Source organism: Thalia democratica, chromosome 8, assembly GCF_965202585.1.
Source record: "Thalia democratica chromosome 8, ktThaDemo2.hap1.1, whole genome shotgun sequence".
Taxonomy (NCBI): Eukaryota; Metazoa; Chordata; class Thaliacea; order Salpida; family Salpidae; genus Thalia; species Thalia democratica.
Window position 1 is genome coordinate 31,670,561 of NC_139172.1, and position 21,035 is coordinate 31,691,595.

Below are 21,035 nucleotides of genomic sequence, written 5' to 3' on the forward strand. Positions count from 1 at the left end.
TCAATTGCTACTAAAAGCTTAAAATAAAAAATTATTTGGCTCATAATATTATATGTTAATAAATTACTACACAGATGGAAACTGTTCAGTATTGTTTCAAAAAAATAAATTGTACTAAAGGTTTTACTTTTACATTTGTGATTAAAAATTCTGAACGAAACAATAGTTTCAACTTTATTGATTATTTTAAGTTTAGCAAGTTCTGCGATTAGATAATGCTACTCACAAATTTTAAACCATTTAGTTTTGTTGAGAAAAGACATTTGTTTCTTTTTAAAACCTAAAAATCATTCAATTCACAACAAAATTACTTCTCTACCAATAGTTTTAATTTATTTAACAAATAAAAGAAAGTGATATCAACAAGTTAAATTATACCATATAGCAAATTATTTAGAAGCTTAAAATAAATACCAAAGTCGAAAAAATTAAAAAAACTTATTGTTATAAAAACCCATAATATTATAACTTTTAAAAGCATTAATATAGGCTAAAAAATATATTCGTTAGAATTTAAAAAAGTAACCGGTTGTAATTCTGATTCATTAAGAACTTATAAACTATTTATTAAAATTATAAATCGTAATTTGAATAAAAAAAATTAAAACTCTAAAATCAGTCAACGAAATGTATAATAAGTTTAAAAACAAAAAAATATATAAAAACGTCTAAAATTCCTCTGAAAATTTTACTATGTTTAGAAGTGTCTATTCATATTATATAGTTAAAAACATATTTACATGATCAGCTTTTGATGTTCGCAACGAAAGTCATGACGTCATACTTATTACGTCATAAACAGCCAGCCGTGTGTGCAATTGTGACGCAACGACTAGAGAGAGTCATGTGGTGTCTTGCCGAACTTTTTAAAAGCAGCAAAAAATCAAAAGAAAAATGAGAGGAAATTGTGGAATTGTTGTAAACCATATTTTTTACTAGAAGAAAAATGATACAGACTTTTATCTTAAAAGAATACAGTGGCGTTATGTTTTTGCTTAGGAGTTTTAAAATTTGAATTTTTCTTAAATGTTAAAGGTTTAATAACGACAGAAATGAAACTAAAAAAAATTGTATACTATTATAAAAAATAGACGCTAGGGGGTCAATGGCTTCCAAAGCGGTTTCCACGTTTCAGATTTTTCACCAGGGCTCAGATTCAGGCTTTTCGCAGGAGCTTCAGAGCTCTGTTTTTTCACGGGAGCTTTGGAATCTTCCGGCCAAATTTCTTCTCTGGTCGGAATCCAGAAACCTTAAAAAATTCTCCGATTTTTTGGGTGAATTTCAGCATTTTTTGTTAGAATTCATGCAGCAGCCCTGGTTAGAAGCGGAAACTACTCGGAAGTTTTAATCAGGGGAAAACACCGGAGTCGGGTTAATAAATACGACAGGTTATCGACAGAAGAGTTGTTGAGAGGGTAAAGATATAAAAGGTAGTTTTAATTTTTTTTTTGTACAAAGAACCGCAACAGCAACAAAATTGATTGTAGCAAAAAAGTTTGTTAGTACCTTGGTGTTTAAACTACAAGCTAGTGTTTGCTAATAAGTAAGATAGGGAGGTCTTTTATTTCAACAATTGTCGAGACACAAGAACAGAGCTTTTTTCAGCGAAACTGTGTCATCAAATACATCTAATAAACAAACGAGCAGGTTTGGCAAAAAAAAAATTACCCTTTTTTTCAAGTCGAATCATTCGAGTAAAGCATTTTTTGTTGAAAAAGACACGAAAACTCGGATTGCAGGTAGAGAGACACTTTTTGATTTTTTTAAACGTGTGTGTGTAATAAATTTTATTAACCAGCAAGCTAAACGGAAAATGTGTAATGTTTCGTGACTCGGAGAGCAGCTTTGTCGAATTTGTGTTTTCAAATTTAGCAAAAAAGGCCTCTCTGTCGAGTTGTTTTGGAGGTAAAAAAATGCTCTTTAAACGGCTGGAAAACAACCATTAAAAAAAAAATCAGTTAGTCTCTAGTTAATTTACGAAATCGACAAAAAACTACCATTGAAAAAAAAAATCAGCGCCAAATACAACCTCTGTTTTTAAAGTTCTAATAAAAATCCTTACTGTTGAGTCACGCCCTCTAACGAAACGTGAAAAAAAAATCGAATAAAACCCGCCAACGACTACTAAAAAGACCCTTGGTTGAAAACAACGGTGACAGGGCCGCCGTTGCTCGAAGCAACTTTATATACTTGTCTCGCCGTTGTTAGGGGAGTAGGCTGGGGGCGGGCACTCGTCGTCCTGGTTCTCTTTCTCCACCAAGCGGCACTCCTGCTTTTTAGATGGCGGCTGCTCGCATTTCGGCTTCCTTGCGTTTTGCAGTCTCTGTTGGGGGTTTTTTGTTGAAAAACTTGGCTTTTGTTTTAACTTGCTGTAATGGAAACTTGTTATTTATTTTAAACCGACTTAAACTTTAAAGTTTTTGGGCTATTAGTCTAAGTAAATAAACTATCTCTTAACTAAAAATATGAATTACAAATATATTTAAGAGAAAAAACAGTTTTCAAAAAGTTTGTGAAAATTCTTTATACCAAGAATAAAGTTTAATACATTACGCACAAACTCAATTATTTTCAACAATCCTCACCTCCATCCAGCTGTCTCCTTCTTCGTTGAGCACGGTCAGGAACATCTTGATGGGGATGCACACCATGCTGGTCAGGGCCAGGCCCCATCCGAACATGTGGCCCCACCAGGGGTATTCGTAAGTTCCGTCGTACTTAAGCGGCTCGTACTTGGCTATGCTGAACAGGAAGATGCCCTGTAAAGATTGAACTAGTTAATTTAAAAGTTCTTTTACTTGTTTAGTAGTTGTCGTCGACTGAGGTAAAAATGATGTGAAAAAATAAACATTTCTACAGCCACTGTGGAAAGAACGTATGGAAGCTTGGATATTAATTAAAATATATTTCATCAAAGTGATTAAAAGCAGAGTCCTGTTTTTTTGGTTTGGGGAAAGTTATCAACAAAACAATACCACTTTTTAGATGTTTACATGAAAACAAAACTGTTTTATCGCACAAGCATTTTCTGGAAAGTTGTGAAAAATTCTTTTACAATGGATTACCAAATGCACACTAAAAAACTAATTATATAAAAGGACAGCTTAATATAACTTGAAATCTTTTTGGGGGATTTTTTAGATGTGAAAATTAAAAAAAAAATTAAATGTTATCACATAGTTATTGCAACTTTAAAATAGAAATTAATAAGCAGCATTGTAGAACTGCATGTTTCATCTGATGCAAATTAGCCAACAAGTTACAGTGAACTTGGAACCTCGCCGCTATTGCGTCACAATCACCGTTTTATTGTGACGTAACAGAAAGCACGCGATGTGCTCATCCGAAAAAAAAAAACGTCAGACGTTATGACGTGATAGTGCCTCTTGAAGCGGATTAACAAAAGTAATAATCCGATGAAAATAAAACTACTGACGTTGTTCATCAAAACAAAACGTCACAATGCGCGCAGACTGTGACGTGGCGTGTTTGCTGTTTCGGAGCGCGCTGATTGGCTAATCGAAGATCGAAACAGCGAATGAGAAAGTGGCATTTGTAAGTAGGTTACATAGTGATGTTTTGTAAGTGGGATTAGCGGGAGCATGTGATTGTGTTATATTCTGTTAGTTGTGCAAAGTTAACTTTCACTTCTACAGACAAGTTGCAAGTTCGTCCTTTTAATGACTTTTGCTTGCAATGAACATTGCGAAACTTTTTATGCAAACTCACTTTTTCTTTTATACTATGTTTTAAGTTCTAAAACAAACGATAAAAGTTACAGGGGGAAACATTGGTTTATGTTTAGAATCTGTAAAATCTTGATGATAATCATAATATTTAGTTTTAATGGAGTTGCTGTTTAAAGCTACTTGGGTGTGAAAACAGGTTTAATGAAAATTTTGTAAAAACATTTTTTGAACGATTGTATAATTGTAAACGAATGTTGCTATTAATAGACTTTAAAAAAACTTATGCTAGATATCTATCAAGATGATTAATAGGAAAGTACTTTTAATTTTAGATGTTTAAAGTTTACTTAAACCGAAGCTAAAAAATTGAGGGAATAAATAAACTTATTTAAAAAGATATTTTGAGACTGAATTATATTAGACGTTATTGCTTTATCAACATTTTGTTAAATTTTCATAGTTGAAAAAAAAACTTATATTCAAATCTAACCATCTTAATAACTTAGACTCAACCTTTTTATTATTGTTAGCCAGCTGACTTACAATACAAAGCGTGAAATATTTGTATAAAAAATAAAACAAGCGTTTACTTTAAAGTACATACATGACTTTATAAATATGTTTAAAAACAGTAACAAGTTATATTCAAATACTTATTAACTCTAGCATAAACACATTGGTGTATTGATAAAAAATTCTTCAAATTTACATACAATTTTTATAAAGCTATAACACTGTTACTATATTTAAACATAATTTAAACTACCTTAAACACAATACTTTCAAGTTTATTAGCCGCCAAGTTATATTTAAATAAAATATTGTTAAAGCATAAATAAAAATTTTATACTAATACCAACAACTCAAACTTTTTTCAAAAAAAAAAGTAAAAAATTTCACAGCGTAAAAAGTGGGGCAAAACACTTAACATTTAAAATTATTATCATTCACATCTTATTTTTAAAACATCATAGAAACAAAATTTAAAACTTACAATGTTTAGACTTTTTTCAAATTATAAACAACAAAAACTCACAATTTTTACCTACAAACACTTTTCAATATGTAAAAAAATCACAATGTTGACGGCGGGACACAAAGATTTAACATTTAAAATCATTCTCATTCATAACTTATTTTTAGAACACCACAAAAAATAACATTTTTACATAACACTAACAACTTTTAGAACTTTTTTTTCAACTATACAACAAAAACTCACAATGTTTTCAGCAGGGCAAAAAACTTAACACTTAGAATCATTCTCATTCACATCTTAACTTTAAAACACCAATCAAACAAAGTTTAAAACTTACAATGTGAATTTCTTTTTTTTTAATTATTATTTTTTTTTTTTAATATATATACAACGAAAACCCACAATGTTGACGGCGGGGCAGAGGAACTTCCAGCACACTTTGTAGTAGGGGCCGGGCCGGTAGCCGACCATGTTCTCCAGGGTGTCGTAGAACTTCTCGTCCCCATAAACCCACGCCACCGCGATGCACTGCCACGTGGCCGTCCACAGCAGGGTGAAGCCGGACGCCCCGTAGAAGTCGAACAATTGCAGGATGTACATGCCTCCCTGTTGAGAAGAAGGTTTGTTAGTATCGTACATTGCGTTGTTTTAACATGTTGAGTTAACTGCCTCTATAGGGGAAAAAAGTAGGGTCTGTGTGAACGGTTGATTTAAAAGGTGTTTAGGTTGGCGCCTTTTAAAAATGTTTTTTAATAGTTTACCTCCCTGTGCGGGAAAAAAAATGTTGTGTTGTAAATTCATTCATTCAAGACTTTATTGTGCAAAATAAGTTTCGGTCCAAGTCCTCGTCGGTGCTTAAATGAAAAATCTAAAACGATATGGATATGTAGTTTGCATGATAAAGTCTTTAAAGAATAAATGTGTTATTTCTCCTCCAGTAGTTGAGATCTCTTTAATTGTTTCCAAAAAATCAAAACACATTGTATTATTTTACCACTATAACATGTTGAATTCTTAGAATTGCCTCCCCGTGGGGTAAAAATTAGGGTCGGTATGAACAATTGGTTTAAAAGGTCTTTAGGTTGGCGTCTTTTAAAAATAGTTTTTAATTTCACAAACTCTAAAGAAGATGATAACGTACACTTTTTCATGAAATTCACAACTATACTCTTTTTAATTACAGAATGAAAAACTCAAGGGTATATAACTTAAGAATAAAATAAGTATATTAAAGTTTTAAATTAAATTCTTTTAACCAAAACCAAAAATTTGGTAAAAACCCTACAAATCATCATACCAACAAACAAATTACGGGTAATTACCTGGGTAACCATGGACAGACCGATCAAGTACAAGCAGAAGCAACCCACTCCGATGAAAACCGCTTTTCGGTACTTTCCCCCTCTGAACAGCGACGGGTACAAATCTCCCATTGACGTCATCAGTGCCAAGGTGTCGGTGAGCTGTGACGTCATAATTGATTATTATTTTTTTTAAATTTGAGTTGTCTTCATAGTTACGTTTACTTGGTTGTTAATATTATTGAAACAAAGTAAAATATATATTTACATGTAGCGTAAAAATTAAATCTTAAGATTTTAACTACATAAGTTTGTATTGGAAATTGTAACATAATTATTGTAAAAATACTAAATTGTTTTGATAAATAAAATAATGCGCGCGTTCTAAGTTGCAATAAATTATTCATTTCTGCGCCAAACAAATTCAAAAGAGATTACAAAAAATGAGTGGGAGTTTACTTTATAAGGCTGGTGTAGTAATTCATTTTATATATATATATCAAAGGTTATTCAGCTCAAATGTGAACAAAATAAAAACTATCTCAAGTCCACGCCAACAAATAAATTAATTCAGACTTTTGTAGCATGTTAATATTTTGTTTTTCACATGCACAAGAGTTAATTTAATTGTCTCAAGCACTTATTGAGCTCAAGTGAATTGTTATATTAGTCTCTGTGCAAAGTTTAATATGTCAATTGAACAAAATTAGCACTTAGATTTTCCCAATAAGATTTACTCTAATGGTAAAAAATACATTTTCTTTATTGCTTGTTTTTGGAAACATCTGTACTTTTAATTTGTTTGTTTTTTCTTATAAACTATTTTAATTGGCACAAAAAATTTTTTTTTTCAAGTTTTTCAAGCATTCTATTTTTTGATTATTTCAAGCTTTATTGACACATTTTTACAACCAATAATTTATATGTACCTATGAACGAGAAGATAAAATTATCAAAATAATTACCATGAAAACTTTAGTATTAGAATATTATAACACCAAAGTTCACAACAAAGAATTTTTTAAGTCTCTTTGTTTGCATATAGCATTTAAAAACCAACAACAAATTGAACATTTTAAAACATGTGGCTTTTTAAAATAGTAGTGAGTAAAAGCCACTAAAAAATCAACTTTTTAAATACAACTATTCCGTGATTTTTTTCATTCATAAAAGAGAATTAACGTTAAAAGGTGAGAAACAGTTTTTTTTTTTAGAAACAAGGAAATTACAGTTTCCGGCTTCTGTTGGCTCAAACTCAGTTGCCTAATAAAGTTGCTTTTCAAAAACGTTAATTGTGCAACATTCAAACACCTGATTGAAGTTTTATGACTGCTTTGAAGTTTTTCAAAAAAAAAAAACAGAAAGCGACCGGTTGCAGTGTTAGCTATTGGTCCATTTGTGTTTAATTTCCTTTTATATTTAAATCAAAAAAAAATTTAACAATTTAATTTTTCATTTTTTATGGTGTTTTAAAAATTTTACTGGATTTAATATTTTGCTAACATATATTTTTGCCTACACCCTACCCTTTTAAATCTTCGTAATTTCAAACATTTTTTCGCTCAAAAATATAAGTTGCACAGCTAAACTATACGACAGACGCAAACGAAAGTAACTTCAATGTATAAATAACCGGAGTATCAATAGGAAAGTAATAATTTTGAATACGAAACCCACAAGAGCAGTTGTGACAAACTGTACAATTGTGATGGGTGCAAAATAAACATTTTAATTAATTTTCAAATAAAAACTCGCAGGAGTGGACATTCCCAAAGATGAAGAATTTCATATAAACATTTTTGAAAACAAACAAATTACATATTTAAAACATACAATTTTAACAGAAACAGTTGTACTCACAAGAGTGGATATATCCAACATACTAAGGGTACTAATAAATAATAATTCAAAACAAAAGCTCACCAGGGTACTAATGCCCAGCATGAAGATCATGACGAAGAAGAGGATGGCCCACATGTTGCTGAAGGGAAGGAGAAGGACTTCTTTGGGGTAGGCGATGAACGCGAGACCCGGTCCTGGAATAATATATATTAAAAAAATTAATATAATATTGTTAATTATCAAAACAATCGTGTAGAAAAAAGTTCTTAGTGGAAACTGATCGGTAAAACGGTCCTATGGGGGAAACAGTGGTGTGAGTTAAGACTAGTTTTGTTTTTAAAGTTTAGTACTTTATTTTTTTAATTTAATATTGTCACAGTGGTTCTATGCAACTTGTTGTTGCAGAAACTTTTTTGCTTTGACAGTTGGCTCAATAGGCACTGAAGCAATTTCAAAAAAAGACGTTAGTATTTTTATGTCATATATATATATGTATATTTAGTTTCTCTATTTTATTTATAAAGTATACAGCACTTAAAACTAAATTTAGATAAACAGCATAATAATATTATATTTCAAGGAACTCCTTTTATAAACAATAAGTTCACTCTATTAGAGTTCTTCGCTTAAAGTTTAAATCTTGTTAAAATATAGTTTTTATTCTAATTAATTATTTTCCAATTTCTATTCTAATAAGATTTTTTTAATTTATAATTAAATTCAAGTTCTATCTAAGTAAGAAATTATTTATAAAAAAATATCCCCAATAAAGTATATTTATATACAAATACTTTTATGACTAACTGCAACTTTTATCAAAAATTTGTAAAAATATACATTGCTGTTAATAGTTTAATAGCTTATCTTGATGTTTATGAGAGCTAGCAAATTTTTTATAAATTGATTTAACATAAACAAAAAAAAACTTCTGGTTGATATAAATAATTTTAAACACATCAATTATTTTTGAAAGTTAAAAAATTTGTGTGTGTGTAACTAAAGCTTAGCTTTGAAAACTAGTGTTTTGTTTTACAAAATATAAGTACTAACGTATGTTATTTCAAAACATAAATCGAAATACAAATTTGGTAAAGTAGTGATTAATAAAAATAATACCATTATTTACATGATCAGGAAAAACATATATAATTTATTGTGAGCTACTGTGTTACTTAAGCTCGAAACAACAAGCTTAAACTATTATATTAACATACAAAAAACATTATATGCGATTAACTTTTGTGTTGTTTTGTTGTATAACAAACTATACTTCCACTGTATCATAGTAGCATTAAAACAAGTACTATTCAAATACAAAAGAAAAAAACAACAAAGATGTTTGTGCGATGTTATCCAAGTCGGCACAAAAGTGAAATTCATACGAGGAAGCGGAAAGTGCAAGGCAATGGAAAATTCCCAAAATTATTTCGCTTGTCTCAAAAAATTATTTGTGTTTTTCCGCATAGCCTAACTAGTTTGTTGTTGTTGCAAATTACTGGATTTTATTACTTAAAACTGCATTTCAGCTGGGTAATAGGTTTTAGAAATTTTTTTACAAAATTTTCCGTTCTTATTTTCTTTAAACTTTTAAGAATTTTCCAGTAAAAATACAGATTTGCATAATTTTGAACCTGATTTATTTAAACCCCGGTGAACTTTAAACCAAATTGTTTGTTTAACAAAGTTGTGTGACCCACTTTATTTACCTAAATAAATAACAATAAAACTGAAACTGGATAAATATTTGCTTTGTTTTTATTTATCTTTGTCAACTAACTTTAAATTAATACTTACTGGTCTAGCTTGAAAATTTACAATCTATTGAAGAATTTACTTTTAGATGAAATTGTTTTAATTTTTTGTTTTTTAAAGTTGGAAACTCTTAGGGTAGGGAAACATTGAAAGTAATAACAAACTTTTGTAAGTAAATGTTTATGAACTCTTTTACATTTAAATTTCAATCTATTTCACTTGAATCTTAACACAATTATCATGTTAAAACATAAGACCCTTTTTTATAACAAAACTTTAAAAAAATTTTAATTTTTTTTTCAGTTAATAGGCAGAAAGAACCCATTGGCACAGAGCTTCAAACTAAAGAAATTTAAATACACATTTATTATTTTTTCAAAACATAATGTCTCACCCTTTTCTGCGACGTCCTTGACCTCCAAACCCTGTTCCTCGGCCATGAAGCCGAGGGCGCTGAAAATGGCGAATCCGGCCAAAAAGGACGTCCCTGAGTTGACGCAGGCGATGATGACTGTGTCCCTGTGATGCAAGTGTTAAAAAATTAATAAATTTTATGATGAAAATATTATAACAATTAATAAAACTTTTAATAAAAATGTTATAATAATCAATAAAACTTTTAAAAGTTTAAGGAGTTTCTAGTTTAGTAATATATCGTTATAAGTTCTCACAATGTTGCAAATAAAAAATATGAAAGCTTCTAATCAAATTGCGTCCCTATAAAATAATCTAGAATTTGTAAACTTATATAAGTTTTTTTTAATATTAAAAGATTAGCCTAATAAACGAAATTAATATTAATTTAACCGCAAAAATTTTCAATGAAAAACGTTACAGTCATCATAAACATGGCTCACAAAAGAAAGAGACCATTGAAAATGCATTCAAGTGCTTTCGCATATAGGAAGTGGGTATGTGCGGAGAATATTCCGATTGAAACAACAAGATGGAAACTGTTTATTTAGCCCGATATTGTGACATAAATCAATGATTGGAATTTGCCCGCAAAAAAAGTTTTCGAGCAAATAAACTATTTTAAAAGACAAATATTTGAATATAAGTTTAAATTGGTTCTACATACGCAATATATTTCAATTTTCTTTTAATTTAATTATTACTATTAATATGAATGGGTTTTTGAACTACACCGCATAATAATTTCGATTTTTAAAAAACTTTAAATTCGATGGATACTAAGAAAAGGTAAGTAAGGTACAGTTCAATATAAAAATATGTTTATATTGAATTGAACTATAACTTATTGAACTTTTCTAAGAGTCCCAAAAAAGTATAACTCAGTTGGAACAAAATCAAAACACTGTTTTGCACCTAAGTCTTGTACTTAAAATTTTAATAACAAATATACACCCAAGTAATAAACACTTTGTTTTATTTTCAAACTGTTATTAGCTAAATTTCCAAATCTATTAATATTTTTTTTAACTTTTCCTCCAAATTACTCAGCAAATTTCAAATTACTTTGAGATGGACTATTGTATTAGCACTGAACAACATCACCTATTCAAAACACTATATTAAACTAATTTCTCACCTGAGGCAGTTGTTGTTGTAGGAGTTGAAGCTGCCCAGCGAGACCAGCACACCGATGCAGAGGGAGTAGGAGAAGAACACCTGCGTCCCCGCGTCTACCCACACCTAGTACAACAAAATTTAATTTAGTAAAACAAAATTTAATTAAATGTTTTTTTTTGTAGAAAAAAAAAATTGAATTGATTTAAACAAAAGGTATTTTTCGCGTATAAAACGTTGCAGTGATTTCTTAAACAACCTTTTTGGATTTATAAAAACAGATTTAGAATAGTCACATTGTTTTTTACATTGTTTAATATAAATAAAAACAATGTTTTAAAAGATTACAAAAAATTCATTGAGGTATGTATTTAACTACTAAAAAAATAATTATCACTCATTTTACAAACTGTGCTGGTTCTACAAACAACAAAAATTTACCGCGGGCTCCATGAGTTTGGTGACGTTGGGGTAGAGGTAGTAGTAGATGCCCTTGGAGGCTCCCGGCAGGGTCACTCCGCGGATGAGCAGGATCAGCAGCATGACGTAGGGGAAGGTGGCGGTGAAGTACATCGCCTGTGACGTCACAAACCGTTATGTGTTTGACAATAAAAAACACTTAATTTTCAAATAAAAAAATATCAAACTGCTTATTTGGTCTTTTCTTTTGTAACATTTTTAAATATGTATTTTTTCAATTGAAAACATAATATGTTGATTATTTGTTTACTAATAAACAAATCTAATAAAAGGTGGGTGGTGTCAATAAGGCTTTGAAATACTCAGTTCGTTTGTGAGTAAATAGGAAATAGAAATTCACAAAAAAAATCATTATTATGCTCTCAAAATTACATAAAAGTAAAGTTCAAACAACTTAATAAAATAAGTTATTGTAGAAAAAACTTTAAGTAAGTATTATTTATATATTAATAAAAAAGTTCACAAAAGTTTAGCACGACTGTATTTTGCTATAAAAATAAGTGAAAACATTTATATATAGATATTTTAAGCCTAACTCGTGTAACAAAAAAGCTACTCTTTTTTAAAAATACGATAACAATTTTTTTAATATTGTGCAATATTTATATATAATTTAAGGTTATAATATTATCTATCAAGCATAAAGAAGCTTATACACGAGTTTTTACCATAAAAGTTTTTAAATTATTAATTTGTGGTATATTTAATCGTGTTTGAGGTACAGACTTCTCTTGTTTTACCCTAGACAGAGTTGAATTAATATTTTATGAGCACTCAGTTAATTATTAAAAATGTATTTTATGTTTTACACCGAACTTATATTTTCACTTTTTAGGTTATATAAATGCAACGAAAATTATTCAAACATTTTCAATATCTAAAAAAAGATGAATTAATAAGAAACAAATGTTAAGAAAATAATCATACATGACAAGCTTCTAGAAATTATCAATTATTTTTTCTTCGAAAACCGCGCTCAAAAGAGTGCAAAGTGCACTTTGAAAAAAAACGGTGCAAAGCGCAAATACTCACTCAAAAAAAAACTGCAGCTGAATTGAAAATACGAGAGAAGTCAAAAAACGAGAGAGACTGAATTTGTTTCAAGTAGAAGATCCACTTTTGGACACCGGTGGGCGCCCGAGAGAGCATTCGCTTGTTTGTGGAAAAATACAGCAAAAAAACCTCTGTGTGTGTGTGTGTGAGCGACTGTGAAGCATTTCGACAACAAAATTTTGTTCTCTCTCTACACAGCGATCTGCTGACGTGTGTTTTTATATTCCTAATTTTTCTGCGAGCACGAATTATAATGCGTGGGAAAGAGTTTGGTGTTTACTCCCGTTCATACAGATTCCGAGCGTTTTCACAAGTGGCTTTTTTGGCAGGCAAGCACAAAAAACCCATTACGAGGACTTTTACTAATTTCAAAGGAATGTTCGTGATTAGTAATTTCAAAGGAATTTCAACTCCCCCCTTATGTTTTACTTCAAGCTTCCTTTTTACATTTAAAGCACATTGGCGTTTAACACAGAAGTAATTAAGAGGAAGTCATAAACGTTGAAAATTAGTCGTTTTTTTTGTAGCTTTTGGCATAATTATTTTGTTTAAGTAAGATGACTAAAAATTTCCACTACATTCTTGAACTCTGACTAAACTAACATTCATTTAGCTTTTGAAATGGATCTGAAAAACTGTGTTCTAAACTTGTAGGTATATACATTTTTTTTGTTTTGATTTTGAAAATTACATTTAGCTTTTTTTTAAATCATAACAAATAAATGTAACTTAGTTAGCCAAGTTTTATCATACTGTTTTTGATCTGCTTAAAAGCAATACTATTTAAAAAATATATTTCGGGCCATGATACAATTTGGGAGCTCAATGGAAAACTTTTGTGCAAAGAAAAATTGCCTGGAATTTGGCTTATTTCTAGTTCAAACTTCCGAAATAATTTCATCATCCTCATAATAGAGGTATATAGTAGAAGCAAATTTTTGTGAATTGTGTTAGTTCAAAGTCGCTCGGCCTTGAAATTTGCGCCTCACTTTAGCAATTGAGAGAATTTCCACTAAAACTAAATTCCCACACACAAGAGTATATGAGCTTCTGTGGAAGTGAGAACAAAAGATGGTGTGTTTAGATGGCAAATAGGCCTTGAAGTCGAGTATTAGAAATTGCTATTGACCCCATTGTGTTTTTCATTTACTAATTTTTGGGCCGGCTCAAGTTTAAATATCAACGTTCTTAACTTAAATGTAGAAGAGGTTAGTAAAGTTTTGTCTGTTTAGTTTTATGTGAGAAAAAAAAGAGACTGATGAAAATTTGCAAATTCTGATTTTTATGATTTTTTTATTTTTAAAACTGTTTCAGTTTCAATTAAAGATTATGTAAATTCAATTGGTAAAACTTGAGGTAATGGGTTGGAAATTATAAGTTTTAACAAGTCCAAAAACTTTTTTTAAATAGTATAACAAAACCAGTTTTTATACTTCCCTCTCAAAAAAATGGTTATTAAAAATGGACTAGCAAACTTTAGTAGTACAATACACAAACAATAAATCATTTCCGCTGAAACTATAATAAAAAACACTCAATGACAGTTATTTTTACACACTTGTAAAACTCAAGGACTTTAGTAACTTTAAACCTGTGGCAAAGAACATGTTTTACCAAAAAAGAAAGAAAAAAAATTCTATTATCAAAAATTTCATTTCATACAACCATATTAAACGCGCAAGTTTTGATCCTTAGTACTTAAAAACCTTTTTTTTTTGTAAAAATTACACAGTAAGTAAAGTAAAAGTGTCTAAAAACAACTAGTCTCAAACAAACACCACAATATTGAAACGCACCTTTCCAGTTGACTTGGTTCCTTGGAAGACGGTGAAGTAGCAGACGATCCACACGAGGAGGAGGAATCCCACCAGCTCCCACCTCATCTCTCCCAAATCGTCGATTCCCTTGGTTATCTGGAGAGCTCTGTTCCTGTGTGTGAATGTTGCATGTAAAAAATCACTGGTTTTATGAGAGTGTTTTCTGTCAGTTATTGAAATTTAAAAAGTTGTTTGCTCTTAAAAAACAAAAGTGCACAGTTGATTGTTGTAATTACATTTGAAAATATACTGATTTTATGTAATTTAATGTAAAAAAAAAGACTTTATGAGATAGTTTTTTCTCAATTATTTACATTTTAAAAAGCTGCCTACTTTTCAAAATTGAAAAGTGTGCACAGTTGATCATTGTAATTTCATTAAAGAGAGTAAAAGCTACTCACAAAAGTCAGTATTTGATAAAATTGAATTAACCAGCTTTTGTGTAACTTTAATAAGTTATAAATTAAAGTTTAATGTTAAGTATTACAATTTTAACATAAGACGTTCTTTTCACAATTAATAAAAACTCCAACTAACTCCCAGTACTCCCTGACGGCAGAAGTGTAGTTGCTGGCGTTGACCACCCCCGTGAAGTTGGACAGGCACGTCTCGTTGTTGTTCCACCAGTTGCCGCAGCTTTCCCACGGCAGGGGGTCCTTGAAGGACTGGAACAGGTAGAACAACGCCCACGCGAGGATGATGGCGTAGTAGCAGAGGGTGAAGAAGACGATGACCATCGAGCTGAGACCAATTCCTGTGAAAAGAATGCAATAAATGTAAAAGTTTGATAGGAGTAACTTCCTGTGAATATTTGTCAAAATGTTGCAAAATCCCTAGAAGTTTGAAACTTATGTCATTTAAAGTTGAAGAAAAAAATATGGTTTTTAAGTTTAAAACTTTTAAAAAGTTTACTTTTTCTACAAACAAGTTTGTATTTTATTTGTTTCATGGAATGACATACAAGTTATGCAATTATCTTTAGCATAAATATTATACTTCATTTATAAAACTTAAAACTTCTCAAACCCATAAGTGCTAATGTGTTTAAGTTAAAAGCTTCACATGGCATACAAACTTAATTATTAAATTTTAAACAAGCATGTTACATAAGATAAATAACAAAATTTGTACCAAGCTTTAAAAATCTTAGTTATTTTTGGTCAACGTACACATTTTTAAGTAAAAAAATCAAACGTAGTGCTACATATAAACTCTAAATTGTGTTTAAAGTCAAATTTACCTGAGACAAGGGGACAGATTGCGCTCCATGACTGGATGGCACCCAACTTTGTCTGCTGACCTAGGGCGACCTCCAGTAAGAAGACTGGTATGCCAGAGAGGACCACCACAATCATGTAGGGGATCAAAAAGGCCCCTGTAAAAAATGATTGAGTTGGAAAAAGTAAATAATCTTATATAAGTATTTTATAGTGGAAGTAAATTTATCCATAAAAATATTATTTAACAAAAACTTTTAAAATCTGCTTACACAAAAAAATAATAATAACTTTTTTTTTACTTTTAAACTTCAGTTAATAAAATATATAATAAAATATTCTTTTTTACTTTGTCTACATACTTATTAATTATAATGTTTAAATTAAGAAGATACTTATACATCTAGCAAATATATATAAACATACATCAAACAACTACACTTTATACAAAAAATCAACTTACCCCCTCCATTTTTGTAGCAAAGGTATGGGAACCTCCACACATTTCCCAGACCCACAGCAGAACCGCAACAGGCCAGGAGAAAATCAAACTTTCCAGCCCACACGTCCCTCTCCCTGACATTCTTCTCCTTATCTCCCTCCTCGACCACTCCTGATTCAGGATCTCCTGCCTCCTGCAGCAGGTTGGAGTCGACTCCTGGTTCTTCAAATTCTTTTCCCATGATCAGAAAATTGCTGGTTACTATTTAAGGTGCTATTTTAAAAAATTGCTGTCAGTGGTTAAAATTATTAGTGGTTGTCAATTTGAGGGGATTGCATAGTAGTGCAAGTCAACTGGAAAAAATTAATTTAGTAGTTTTTTTAAAATGTATATATTTATACTTATTTAAATGTATAAAATATTGTATTTTTATGTAAAGAATTTATATAGATGTTTTATATAAGTTATTTAACTATTTGATTATTTCAATATTTTCATGCCAAGTTTGTAAACTAAAATTGTCAGTAAACTTAAAAAACATGTATGTCCATTCTTTGTAGCCTAAAAATAGTTTTTCTTTTTGTTTGTGCAACAAAGAGCACATAACAAACTATATTTTTCTCAGTCATAAAAAACTACAATATGATAAAGTTAACAAATATGTTGCAGACAAAACAACCAATTGAAAGGCACTTAAAACTCATACAATAAACTCTGTGCACAATTTACAGTCAACAAGTAAACACTTGATGCGTACTTGTTGAATAAAAATACATCATCCTCGGTTTTGTTACATAATTTTTATAAACAACAAAAATTAAAGCAACTTAATTTATGTTACACTTCAATTGAAAGCCTACGGCTACTTCACAAGAAATTAAAACCAGTGACTAAAAAATATATATTTATTTAAAATGAGTAATTCTTCTAATTCATTTTTTTTAATATTTTGATGGAAAATATGAAGTGTATTTAAATTAAAGCTTAGATTTATAACATAATTAAAATTCAGCCTATACATTGATGTAGCTTATTAGAGTTTATTTTTAATTCATCTACTAAATTTCACATGGTATGGAGCTTGTTTGTTTATCTTTGCAATTTATTTATTTTTAACTTTGGAAGCTAAGGTAACTTCTGGTAACTAATTTCGGATCATAGGAAGTAGACCATTCAAATTGTCTTGAAAAAAAATTCTCTTTACTCAAAACTGTTGCTTATTGGCTCAGTAAAGTGGCGGGCGTTTTTAGTTGGTAAGGCAAACAAGAGTGTTTCTGACTCATAACTAGTAAAATTTACATAATTTGAATCCAGTTTCCATCTTCCTAAAGTACGAACAAGTTTGAAAATAAAACATTTCCAATTTAAATAAAAACATATAAAGAAAAGTAAAGAAGACTTTGACTTTTTTATATTGAATTTTTCTGTTTCAAACTTAAAACTAAGCACTTTGAAAACTTTATTGTAGAGTGTATATTCGTATATTTAATTTTTTTAAGTCCGTAAAATAAAGTTAAACTTCAGAAGTTAGCAACTACCCATTAATCTCAAAAGTATATATATACACAATACACATTTCATAGTAACTGTTTTAGCTGCTATGAGTTTTGAGAAAGTATTAATTATTTAAAGGTTCGAATTACATAAGAATTCGCTACACTCAACAGCTTTTTTTAACTAAATTAACTGAATTATGAACATTCTTTGAATTATCAAGTAGCTTGCGGGCATAAAAATTGTTATAAAGAATTAACTGACTAGCACTTCTGTAGAGAAAGTTTAAACAGCAGAGAAGTTTTATAACTATCTTAGTTTAGTTTTATTTGTTTTACTTTGTTTATCTAAAAGCTATCTTTAAAGGAAAAACAATAATTTTGCTTACATTTAACATAAAATACAAACAACTAAAGAAAATAACAGCTCTGTTACTAATTGTTTCATTAAAAAATTATTAAAAATAAACTTAATTAGCTTAACTTTGTTTATTTCTTATACACAAAATTATTTTTAACTGTGTTTCTTTTTAAGATTATAACGACTTTGAAACACTCCCTAAAATAATTAAAACAAAACTATTTATTTAATCATATATAAATAAAACTTTTTTTTACAGTAAAGTTAACTTAGTTAAATTTTACACAAACAGCAACGTAACATTTTTTAGAACTTGATATGCAACCTTAACCTTTCACAAACTTTTAAACTTACTTATGTGTTTCAAAAGAAAAATTTAAACTAGAATAATGGTATACAAACAGTAACAAAAAAAGTTATTTACTTCTATTTACTTAACTCAATACATTATATTTTAAAATAATAAGAACAAATAAAAGTCTTAATACTTCCAGGTTATTTTATATGCTTGATAAAAGACAAGCAACGAATAGTATTAGAATTTATAAAACAAACAAAATTTGCACTGTTGTGTCAATTATTACAGTAAAAGTATTATCAGAGCTACTTTGACATTGTTATTTAATCTTTGTTTCAGCTGTGCTTAAAAACAACTTCCAAACAAAATCAACAATTTCAAAAACAATTTAAATAACAATTTAAGTTTCGAAAAATTAAAAAAAGACTCATAACTTTCAAAACAAACAACTGACCTTAACAAATCTGTCAGCCGTGGGAGTCAGAAAAAAAAGAATAAAAAATTACCAGAAATTGATATATGGTGTTACGTGTAAAGTGATAGAAAAAGATGAGAAGAAATAAACTCTCTCGAAAATTTTTCTCTTCTCTCTAGCTCTTGACAGCAACGGTTTAGTGAAAACTTATACAAGCGTTTCAATTTAAAAATTAGTTATAATATGATACTGTTGTAATATATTACAAAAGACTTTTAAAGTTTACTATGTTACATTTGAAAAATGCCAAACTAAGTACTTTTATGATTTTTAACATTTGTAAAGTTGCTATAAATGTTTATTTTTTCAATTTCCACCGACATAATTGCTGTACAATTTCAAAACAACATTACGCTTTCAACTGATATGGCAAAAAATTGCTTTGTAATTGTTATTTATATAGAGATATAAGATTACATAAGAATTAATACTCTAATTAGTACGCATAATTTAAATTTTAGAAGACAATAAAGTATTATAATTAAGCTCTATTTTAGAAATAAAAATGAGGAAATTAATTAAAATTAGTTTTTGGTTGACTTTTAAGTGCATAATTAAAGTTAGTATACTAACAAAAAAATTCAACTTAGCAAAATTAAAGACTATTACAATAATTAGGCGATTTTAAATTTAGTTAAAAAAAAAAATTAGCAAATTGCTCAGCTGTTATTCAATAACTTAAAAATGCTTTCTCGTAACTGGTTTTTAACTAAATCTTGAAAATATTTAAAAGTTATGCTTGATTTTAATGTTTTGCAAACTTACATTTTGAAGCTTGTTACTTTCCAACACCTTCTATTAGCTTTTTTTTATAATTCTTGTGAAAACGCAATTGACTTTTTTACTAACCATAATCTCATTATATCCGACAATTTTTAAACTATAAAATTACTATTTACTTATTAGTTAAAATTATTTAAACATAATACCAAGGTTAGCTTACGAGTGTTTTCTAACTGCATTCAAATTTGATACTATTCATAAATATCACAAATATGAAATAAAAATTTATTTAAAACCATTGTAAATTAAGCAATTAAATTATTTTTATTTTTTGTTAGTTCAGTTTAATTAGTTATAAATTTACTACTTTTAGTTTAAAATTGCCATGCTAGTGTTTAATACTTTGTGTTAATTTTATAAGTTTTTATACAACTTTAGTAAAAAAGTTAAAACATTTTCACAAAAAGAAGTTAACAAAAGTTACTAGTCCATCAAATAAAGAATCTATGAAGCTAAAACTTTAAAAAAACATATTAGCTTTAGATTTAAAATAATAAAACAAACGCTTTTAACAAAAGTAGCAAAATTTAAAACTTACAGGCTAATGCAAGCCTGCTAAGAATAAGGAATAGGGGATTAAGCCTTAACGCAACAATGAATGTTATGTCACATAACTAATTATGACGTAACACTGGAATGCATTATGCCATGCATTGCATTTGATTGGGCTTCATTTGGTCAACCTTGATGATGCTAAACAAGTTCGCGTTGCTGTTGACGACTGAGGTCTTAGTAACCATGGAAACAAGGTAGTTTGGTAGCGTGAAAAATGGTAACTGAAACCATTTTAGTTGACGAAAACTAGCTTGAACCCGAAAAGTTTGAACTCAGAAATATTAGCTTGGAAATATTTTAGATAATATTTCAACTATAACAAATTAGCCTACATAGTAGCTTTTACTTTTTTCTGTTGCTTAACATGAAACGTTTTTTTTTTTTTGGTTTGACTACTGCTGCAACTTTCTGCTTTTTGAACTACTAAAAAATTGGCTCGCTTTTAAGCAGTCTAAGTCTAGTTTGAAATTATGTAATACACTGTTTGTTAACTTCAATTTAGATTAACTACATACGTGTGTGTTGTTTTCAATATATATATATATACTTTCAGTAGCCTTATTAAAAATAAGCTTGCATTATCTATAATTTGCAAGATAGTGTTTTCAACGATTGATACAAATTCTTTGTGCTGTTTATCTAATCTTTAAACTGAAAAGTCATCAGTATTTTTCCATTCAATGCTTATGTAAACTTCTTAAAAAAATTTTCCACTCAACAAATTTTGATCGTAAACGTAAATAAAACTTTCCATAAAAACGTTATATAAGCTTTCGTTTTAACAAAAAAAAGTCCAACTAAATACACAGGTTTAAGTAAGTTTTGATATAATAATTAACACCGCTGTAGTAGCTTTTTGTTAGTAATATTTTATTCATTTACACAAAGTTAGTGTGTTAACTATATTAAAAAAGTAAAACAAACAATTATGCAATATAAAGTTATATAATACTGTTATTATTATATAA

At 29.1% G+C, this 21,035-nt stretch overlaps 1 protein-coding gene across 1 annotated transcript; it reads right to left on the reverse strand.

The window, feature by feature from the left end:
* Positions 1 to 339: 339 nt before the first annotated feature.
* Positions 340 to 16,387, reverse strand: LOC145842161 (sodium- and chloride-dependent GABA transporter 2-like). The gene is made up of 12 exons (XM_082949558.1): positions 16,124 to 16,387; positions 15,684 to 15,818; positions 14,981 to 15,197; positions 14,423 to 14,555; positions 11,535 to 11,669; positions 11,116 to 11,219; positions 9,958 to 10,082; positions 7,893 to 8,005; positions 5,991 to 6,131; positions 5,071 to 5,274; positions 2,586 to 2,759; positions 340 to 2,323 (listed from the first exon to the last, which is right to left on the reverse strand). The coding sequence occupies exons 1-12, from the start codon at positions 16,341 to 16,343 to the stop codon at positions 2,183 to 2,185; spliced, it is 1,842 nt and encodes a 613-aa protein (XP_082805684.1). The 5' UTR covers positions 16,344 to 16,387; the 3' UTR covers positions 340 to 2,182.
* Between the last annotated feature and the right edge of the window lie 4,648 nt (positions 16,388 to 21,035).